Here is a 10,169-nt window from a genome sequence, read left to right as displayed (position 1 = left end):
CGATGAATTTATGTAGACTCCACTATAATTATATAAATTAGCTTTTCTAATGCCAATTAGGGGACAAACGTGCAATGCACATTCCCAGGACTAGTTAAACAAAAAAGGAATTCTAACTACGTGAAAATATTTAACTAATTAATTAGGAAATTGTGTATACTGATAACTTTAACATGATAACAACAATAAAAAGTAACCACATATTCACTATAATTCCACATTATGGAATCTAGAAACTATAACATGAGTGAAGTAAAAATCAAAACTACTAAAGAAATGTTACTTTCTTCCCATATTTAAACTTTGAATGTATTTTGAAATATTTCAATGATATTGGTAAATTTGATCTCAAAAAACAAGTAACTCTATGACAATTTGTATTAATCATTTAAAAACACTTGTCCTATGTTCTTTCAATTATAATTATTTACTAAAAAACTTTAATTAGGTGCAATTATATTATCTTTCCTGCAAATAATTGGGCAAAGAGTATTTTCATCTCATTTTTTTTATTAAAAAAAAAAGTATGAATAAAGGGATATGAATAGTGTCTTGGTAGCCGGTTCATTAGCTACAATTTAAGGAGCTTGACATCGAACACCTTGAGGTCAAACTCCATGTCAAGCTCCTATTGTTTCTCCAGCAACAAGAACAGGAAACTGTGAGTCCTGATGTGATTTCACGATATCAGCCACCTCCGGTGTTACTGTCATTGTAAGCTGACTCTCACACAGAGATGATAGTCATCTGAAATCTCTGAAGCCGTGGAGTCCGATTTCATCTCCTCCTGCAGTGGTGATAGCATACTGCAAATGGAAGAGACAATACTAGAATGACCCTTGCATCACCTTCACTGATTAAAAGAGGGTATTGAACTGAACATCGAGCATGGTAACAGGGCAGATAGGCATGGAGTAGGAACAATAATGTAACAAATTAAGCTTTGTATTGATCATCAAAGGAACTTACAAACAGGTTGTTCATGTAATCAAACAACAAACAGAAAATACAAAATAGCTAATCAAAAGAAAATGACATAACTCATATCATAAGCCCTATGATTATTTTACTCTTCTATATATAGGCATCTTTCGTAATTTGACAAATGCCCATTTAACAGTATTAATCATTGAGTACAAAGACATGTAACAACACAGCAGGGAAGGTACCATAATAACAAAACTTACGGAAAATCTTTCATGTGTCAGCTTCTAGGGTAACCAGTAATCTCATAGTAGTCCTTCCCAACGATCTTAGTGAATGCATCACATCCCTCAAATCTGAATCAGTAGTTATCAAAATCCAATCGTTATCTTCATCTTGATACTTTATTGAAAACCTTTCAAGTGATATCTTAAGCCTCTTTTCCACTTCCCCCTCCAATTCTACCCTCGTTGATGAAAGGGAGAGTTGAAACATTATAATATCACCTCTATATGTAACATTTAAAATCATCACACTATCACAAGATTTTCCTGTTGCAGGAAAGTTCTTGTTACCCAAATATTCGGTGCCTTTTTCTTGGGAAAGAGCAGGACAATGGTGATCACCCACATATGGTTCAGCACCTTGAAAAGATACGCCGTGGCTAACATGGACATTAACCTTTCTAGTCTTGTGATGTGGCCATCTAGAGATTTCATATTCTCTACATATTCGTTTCAGTGTTGCTCGACTAACTGCAATAAAAGAAGTCCACAAAAGGGATTTCAGTGAACCTATGCATAAATCATTTCGGTTAAAGGCATAGGAGCGTCGATATATATAATAACACACAAGGAATTAAGAACCTCAAATGCGCTCAAGTTAGTGAACTTACCACGTAGATCTTTGGCAGCATCTTGAAGAATCATGCCAAAATGCTGCTCCAGAATCTTGCGAGTAATCCCATGATCTTTTTCTATCCTTTGTATTGCGTTGTTCTTATGTGAATGGCTATTGTCGTTGTTAGTCGTTGCATTTGCCGCAGAATTAATTTCTAAATTTGGTTGCTCAAAGTGTGAATCAAGTTGCATCATTTCACTTGTATCCTCACTTGCATTTCCTCTATTTTTCACAGCTTCACCTATTGGATGACGAAGTAACAGATCAACTTCGACTGTCCTTTCACAGTTGAGTGAGTCACACTTGTGTGATAAACAAGAAGAAACCAGTGGTGCATTAGCACCATTATTCTCCCCGTTCTGTAAATTTGACTGTTGATAGAAAGAATCAATTTCTGTTGTTTCTCCTCCATCCTGAAGTGATTGAACACTTGGCAGACGTTTGCCTATTTCAAAGGAGTCAAGTTCATCTCTCGGAGAAACTCTGACAACTTCAACAAGCATCCTCTGCCCTAGTTCATCTCCAGAAGCAACTATGAAACCTGGAAGTAGTTCGTTCATTGTGGATAAAAGAAAGTTTAAGAAAGTCTTTGCATCTCTAGCAAACATTTTGTTGGGGGCAGAAAGTACTCTACTACGTAAACAATATCGTTGGCGCATTTACTTTGCAAAAAAATTGCAAAACTCTGAGTGAATCTAACTTTTCGTGCACTAGGCACCAAAGGGTACTCTTTGAAGCTTAATTTAGTAACATCTTTGCAAAAGCATGAACCTTGGGATGCAAATGCCCTCCCAACCAACACCTTACCACTCTCAATAAAACAGACCCCAGAAGCATATTCAACATCATGATACATTGAACTCAAATGTTTATTGATTGGAGGCAGCAGCACAATACAAGAATTTTAAAGAGCCAGATGGAGAAAAAGGAATCCAAATTTGAGCAAAGAGTAAACCATGTCTTTCAAGGATCTCATATAACCCCTCTATTTCGTCAAGTCTTTCTTCAACCGGCTGCTATAAAAATGATAACATAAGCTATGAAATTAGGAATGTACTTTCATTTATTTTGTTTAGATTCGCCAAAATAAAGATGGCAACAACAATCTACCTCTAAAAGTCCAAGAAGTATGTTTATTGGGTTAGGAATGTACAACCCAACTGATTCAAAATTCAACCCCTATGATGGAAAATTAAACAAGGATTATCGACTTGTTCAAACGAAATATAAACAAAAGTGAATAACCAATGTCGTTGAGCATTCTAAAAATAAAATGAAACAAGAGATTAGCAAATACCTTAATAAGGTTGGGAAGACGGAGAGATGGTTGTGTAGATACAATCTCAAATACACCAAGGCACCCCTAATCAGGGAGTTTGAGGAGTGGAAATGCATAATAAGAATGTAATCCCAAGCGAATTGCAGTTTGAAGCAGTGGAAACTCTGCAGCGGAGTAGCTTTTGACGTCCTGGTTATATTCTGGCAACCATCTTCTGAAAACTCGCACAGGGGGGGCAACTAGAGCTTCCTTGTAGTAGTCAATGGGAAGTATCGAGACAGAGCCTCCTGTATGAAGAAAGCCTCTTATCAAGTTCCTTATTGAAAACAAATAGTTGATCCACAGTGGACAGGAAAGTCGATCCGTTGACCTGGATATGTGACCAGAATTGAACCAGAGAAATATGTGGAATCGACATTTTGGCCATAAGAGATTTGATCCTCAATTTCACCATTGCAGAGGTGGAAACAACAGAATCAGCAGCAGCTGGATCAAGAAGATAAATTTATTTTAAATCATTTTTTACTTTGCCAAACATTTCGTAACTTATTTTAAATCATTTTTTATATTTGTCAAACACTTTCACAAGTTAAAAACTGGCGTAAAAGTATGTTTGACCGACTTTTAAACCAATCCAAACGGGCTGGTCAAACATACTTTTAAGTCAGTTTTTTATTTCTGGAAGTGTTTGACAAACATAAAAAATAACTTAAAATAAGTCAAAAATAAGTTACGAAGTGTTTGACAAGGTAAACAATGACTTAAAATAAGTGAAAAATGACTTAAAATAAGTCAGAAACCAAAAGTAGGTCTCCTCCTACTTTTTATTTTTGGACTCAAAAGTCATTTCAATTTGACTTTTTATTTTGGGAAAATGCATAAGTAACCCCTAACCTATGCTCGAAATCTCAAAGACACACTTATACTATACTAAGGTCCTATTACCCCTCGAACTTATTTTATAAATAATTTTTTACCCCTTTTGGCGTACGTGGCACTATCTTGTGGATCCAGCGTGTGTTGACAATTTTTTCAAGAATAGTGCCACGTAGGCCAAAAAAGGGTAGAAAATTATTTATAAAATAAGTTCGAGGGGTAATAGGACCTTAGTATAGTATAAGTGTGTCTCTGAGATTTCGGGCATAGGTTGGGGTGGTACCTATGCATTTTCCCTTTTATTTTTTACTTAAAAACTACCTTTTTAAAGTCAATCCAAACAAACTCTTAATTTGACTTGGATTGTCACATAATTTTGACATGTGGTGTGATTTTAGTGGCTCATTTATTTGACTTGGATTGCCACATAACTTTGACATGTGATGTGATTTTAGTGGCTCATTTAGTTTATTTGGATTGCCACATTATTTGGACTATTTTCTTGAATTTAATATAGTCCAAATTAATTTGTGAATTTCAATCCAATAAATTTTTAATACTTACATGGGCCTCTAGCGACTTCACATAAAAATTGAGTAAACAACAAAATTCGCACTAGTTTATGTCATAATTACTAGTATCTAAGATAGTTTCGAATATTACTTCTTGTACAAGATTTCGTTGGCTAGATACATGTTTTGTCCATTTGAATTAAATGTTTGTAACTGATTTCCTTAGTTAAAAGAGTAATTGAAGAGTAATTCACTACTGTTAATTTCCTAAATAGTCACCCAAGTTTAGGGAATTGCCTTGAAATATCATTTATGTTTTATTTCAGACCAAAATATCACTCAACTATCATTATTTTCCTCCAAATATATTTAACACTTCAAAAGTTTCACTTTCTCCTAGTTGGCATGCCATGTTATTGAAGCCTTTTTTTTTTTTTTTAAGAATAGACTTATTTAATTCATCAAACTCATTTAACTAAAATAATGATCTTATTATTTTCTAAAAAGTATATATTAGTTTATTAAAAAGAAATTTTAATGCTGAAGAATCTTTTATCATAATTATTTTTTTTATTTTTTATGCTATGGAGAATAGTTTTTTAAAACTTACTATAATGTCATCAATTTTGGATACTTATAACCACATATATTCAAAAAATATTAATATATAAATCACTCATAAATGTCAACTTATATCAATCAATCATATATTATATAGAGATAAGGGTCTGAAAAATACCCCAACTTTGGTCGGATTTGTTGTTGCGATACTAAACTTTCATGAGGACCTATTACCTCCCTAGACTATTTAATACTGTATTTTAAACATATATATTTGCCCATGTGGACATAAAAAATAATGCAAAATTATAAATAGTAATGTGTACATGTGGGCACATATATACCTTTAAAATACACTATTAAATAGTTCAGGGGATAAAAAATACGATATTAAATAGTCTAGGCAGGTAATAGGTCCTTATGAAAGTTTAGGATCGTAACAACAAATCCGACCAAAGTTGAGATATTTTTCAAACTCTTATCCCTATTATATAATGGATCAATAATATTAAAGGTCAATAATGTTGTCCATGGGAATCAAAGTATTTAGACAGAGCTTCATGTATGAAGAGAGCCTCTTGTCAACTTCCTTATAGAAAGCAAATGGTTGATCTGCGGTGGACAATTCCTTGGTATGTGAGTGCATTAACTATGAATTAAGGTAGTACAATGCCCTTATCACAAAGTTAAGTAAAAGTGCCCTTATTGATTTAGTTTCGGGTTTAAGTTTAAACTAAGGTCAACTTCAAACAACCATATCTTTCAGCCTATAATGAATTAGGTGGCCCATGACCTATCAAATTAGAAGTGTATGAATCTTCTTTCCAACGCCATCAAGTTTGTATCATGTAGAGTTCAGACTAAAAAGTTATGACCGTTTTATCATAGATTGTCCGTGCTGAAAGGCTGAGGCTACTATAACAAAAATCAAACCACTACAGCGGGATGCGCACAATTAAATCCTATTTTCAAACCTAAAATGTTATTTTACTCCCAAAACTTGTTCAAGGTCAGGCTAGGGCAAAGGAGGGGCGATTTCTTCAATTTTTCATTGATTTTGCTCCTTCAAGGTAAGTCCTTTGTTGAGATGTGCTACTCACATTGTACTATATACCAGGTCGATGGTATATTGGAATGCAGTAAAAGAAATACAAAGAACAATACATGCAAGGTGTTTTTATGTGAAAACCTCCTTGCTCAAGGGAGTAAAACCACGACATGTACTCACAGGATTTTCAACTGTTTTCACTAATATCAAGCAATAAGTGAATACATACATCAAATACACCACACGAGATTAAACTCTTAATCTCACTACAAGTAATAATTCTATTACTTAACTGAGTCAAAACAATGTCTCCATTGCCCACTATATTAACTAACTCTATTTAATATAGACTTCACTTACAAGACTCACAATTAGCTCTAACTTTTTCTTGAATTTCGTGCACAAATGAAAGACTTGATACATTTCTTTATAGATGAGAAAAAAATCTTACAATGTCAGCACATTACAAGCATTTAAGCAACAACACTTAACATATGCCCTTGATAGCTCTATTAGGTCCCTTGTTGTGTGTATGTTGAAGCTTGAGTTCTTTGAAGACAAAATATCACACTTTTTGAATGAATGAATCTTTGTTGTTTGTTGTGTATGTTATGTCAATCAAGTAAGGAGGTATTATCCGTTGAACAAACAACCTTGTCCATTATCATTGGAGAAGTACATTGTCCTTCTCACCTAACCACTGACAAGACAACTTAACAGCTGTTCACCATTTAGACTTGGACAAGGGCGAATTCTACCTTGGACCAAGTCCCGACTAGCTTTTGTTGAGAATCATCAAAATACTGAAATACTACACCCTTCCATCAATCTAACACTCGTTTGAATTTTTAGATTGATTATGGTGGGGGTAGAAAGTTAACCTAGGGCAAATTTCAATATTTTTTCATCAAGAATCTTCTTAAAGGTGAGCATTTTGATTTTCTACTTTTGTAGTTCAATTCCTAGGCCTTAGAGAAGGTATTTGTGCCCCTAGGGGAGGGTTTGAATCCATCCTTGTCATAATCGAAAAGTCAGGTGTGATGACACCTGGCTTATCCCACTAATACATGTTAGCTTAAACAACCCTTGGCAAGGGCAATTGCAGAAGTAAGAAAGCAATCAAGGACTAAACATAGCATAATAATGCAAAACTCTTAATATAACACAACTTTTTCCCAAAACCTAGTGTCACGTGTACAAGCCTCTAAATAATACAACAGATTCAAAAGAAGTACAAGTCTACAATACTGGTATGATAGAAAGACATAATCAAAAGTATGTGATGACTATTGAGATGGTCACGAACTCCAAAGGCAAGTCTCGAATGAAGATGCGAGAGGATGATCAAGATGATCCAGACTCGTAACCTACACAAGTGTGGAAAGAAAGGGAGTAAGTACCAACCAATAACAGTACTCATCAAGCATTCCTAGCTAACCCTAAGTAAAGTTATATCGAACACAAGGACCCTGCCACACCTTCTGAACCTCCTCAAACTACAATCTGCATAGAATTTAGAACCAGCCCATCCTAACAGTTTCACAAGTAATAGAACACGTTACAAGTAATACATCGTTATTCACATATCAAAGTCTCCATAATTAATATCACCACAACCTGTCGCATCTAGATAGCCACGAAAACATATCAACTCACTCATAAAAGACAAGAATGACAATGAGGTGTGAGTACAATGCAATGCAATGTCATATAGAATGAAGCATGTATGTTCTGTTGATACACACTCGCTGACTAGTATCCCGGGACACATGGAGGACCTATATTTCCATCCATTCACTACACAACTTCTGACTAGAAGCTTAGGACCCATAAGAGACATATCAGTCCATGCATCCGTTGGATTCATTTTTCATCGATATAAATATCAATCACCGAAACCATTTTTCATCGGCATAAATATCAATCACCGGAATCATTTTCCATAAGTTTAAACATCAATCGCCGGAACCATTTTCCATCAACATATCACAAATTCAATCTCACAATAGTGTTTCAGATTCAATGCAAATAAGCATGTTCACATGTATAATAAGAAGATGATAAATTCCACATCAATAACCAATCCCCACACACACAATTATGAAACATCATCAAAAGTGAGTCAAGATAATCATTCAGGCTAGTCGTGGCACATAAAAAAGGATCAAAAAGCTCAAAAGGTTCAAACAGACTTAGCATTTTTTTTTTTTTTTGGAAATTGTACATTTTTCCATGCTGTAGTCCCTGTGGATATTGTCAAAGGTAAAAAGGAAGGCAATAAATTGTGGAGTTAGTACCAATTGTTCATATTGAATTTAAATAATATAATCCATAATACTACAAGGTTAGTATTTCTTACTAGTTTTACATTACACTGTCTATTTATACGTAGTGGCACTGAAGCCGGGGGGACACAAAATCTGGCTACCATTAATAGGTGGTTCCATATTACAAAAAGTGGAAGTAAATTAAAATACTACTCTCTATGTCCCTAATTATTTCTTCACTTTTAAATTGACACACCTATTAATAAAATAATTAATGACATAGTGAGTTTTCCATTTTACCCTTATTAATTATGAAGTGGATGAAAAGTTCTACATTTTTCAAAATAATTAGTCATTTAATTGAGGGTATAATAGGTAAAAAGAATTTGTCCTTTCTTGATTTGTCAAAATTGACAAATAATTAGAGACAACTATAAAAGGAAAAGTGGACAAGTAATTAGAGACAGAGGGAGTATTAATATTAATAGTAGTAATAACTAAATTTTCCTTTGATTCCTCTTCTATATATATAGGCATCTTTCGTAATTTGACAGCTCCCATTCTAACAACATTAATCACCTTACCATCAGTATAAATATATATCAATATAAATAGGCTTAAGTCATATGTGGTCCCTTAAAGTTATCTGCATATTTCATTTAAACATCTCACCTATAGGTTGTGCCTATTGAACACTTGAATTGTTCAAAAGTCATTCCTATTGGACATAAAATGCTGACATGGCAAAAAACGTGTGATTCACTCTCTTTAAGCACGTAAAGCTATCAATTTTTTTTCCTTTTTTTTTTTCTAACTTGTACAACTAAACTATTTAAAAAAAAATAAAATTAACAAAAATAAAGAAGAAGAAGAAAGAGTTATCTTCTTCCCCATCCCAATATTCCCTTCCCTGCAACTATTTTCAATTTCTCATCCACCATTTCCATCAGCTGTCTTACACACATGCTCAATCCAACCCATTCCTTGTACCCCATTCCGACGAATCTTCATTTATTTCGATGAGAAAAATATAAATTAATTTTTCGGATGAAAGTTTGTTATTATATTTTGCAATTTTGATAAATAATTACTAATGGAAAGAAGGTTAAGACAATGAGTGAGAGATTTTATGCTATCAATATGAAGAAAACTGATCGGTTCTAGTATTAGCTAATTAGAAACTGTTACGACCCGAGATCACCCCCTAGTCGTAACCGGCGTACTCGACCTCGAAGAGGTCTAATACAAGCCTCTTAGCATTCATTCATCGCAGAGACACTAAAACTATAAGGAATTAAAAACTTTCTTTACCAAGAAAACATTTAAATAAAAAAAAAGAATAGCGAGCGGAAGACTTTATACATGATGTCTCAAAACCATCTAATACTTTAGAGTACAAAATTCGGGACTAATCCCGTACACAACTTAAACAATACTAAAAAGACATAAAAGAACATATGGGGTATTGTCCTCGAATATATGAGGACTCACCAAGTCTTCATCTCCAACACTTAGAAACCTATCAAATAGCCATGACATGTCATCATCTCCAAATCCCTACACTTTAGTCAAAAAGGGAAAGAAAGGGGTTAGCACAATTAAGTACTAAGTATGGAGACCATGCAAAAACATGTCAAAAAGGACATTTCCAAGGAAGTAATGCTTTCATATCATTTGATAAAACCTTTCCTTTACAAATATAAGAGACATAATACAAGTCAACATTAACATATAAGACCATAGCCAACCATACATATACTCAACATAAATCCACATACAACCCATGCTTAACTTTAAAAGGA

General features: G+C 34.0%; 1 protein-coding gene across 4 annotated transcripts; it reads right to left on the bottom strand.

Annotated features, from left to right (window-relative positions):
• Positions 1–539: 539 nt before the first annotated feature.
• LOC102581328 (protein NLP7-like) lies at positions 540–3,583 on the bottom strand. 4 transcript variants are annotated; one of them, XM_015311713.1, is made up of 4 exons: positions 3,122–3,583; positions 1,820–3,003; positions 1,188–1,679; positions 540–853 (listed from the first exon to the last, which is right to left on the bottom strand). In XM_015311713.1, the coding sequence occupies exons 2-3, from the start codon at positions 2,481–2,483 to the stop codon at positions 1,198–1,200; spliced, it is 1,146 nt and encodes a 381-aa protein (XP_015167199.1). In that variant the 5' UTR covers positions 2,484–3,003; positions 3,122–3,583; the 3' UTR covers positions 540–853; positions 1,188–1,197. The 4 variants fall into 4 exon arrangements, with proteins under 4 accessions (XP_015167199.1, XP_015167198.1, XP_006354244.1 ...); XM_015311712.1 differs by having other exon boundaries at positions 541–806; XM_006354182.1 differs by lacking the exon at positions 540–853 and having other exon boundaries at positions 930–1,679; positions 1,820–2,840; positions 2,935–3,003.
• Between the last annotated feature and the right edge of the window lie 6,586 nt (positions 3,584–10,169).

The sequence above is a fragment of the Solanum tuberosum genome, unplaced genomic scaffold, assembly GCF_000226075.1.
Source record: "Solanum tuberosum cultivar DM 1-3 516 R44 unplaced genomic scaffold, SolTub_3.0 scf00168, whole genome shotgun sequence".
Classification (NCBI taxonomy): domain Eukaryota; kingdom Viridiplantae; phylum Streptophyta; class Magnoliopsida; order Solanales; family Solanaceae; genus Solanum; species Solanum tuberosum.
The sequence above is the reverse complement of the archived record's forward strand: the minus strand, read 5'-3'. Positions and strand labels throughout refer to the sequence as shown.

Coding starts and splice junctions, on each gene's coding strand:
- LOC102581328 (XM_015311713.1), bottom strand. CDS start 2,483: ATGCGCCAACGATATTGTTTACGTAGTAGAGTACTTTCTGCCCCCAAC. Junction 1,680..1,819: donor TGCTGCCAAAGATCTACGTG/GTAAGTTCACTA, acceptor CTTTTATTGCAG/TTAGTCGAGCAACACTGAAA.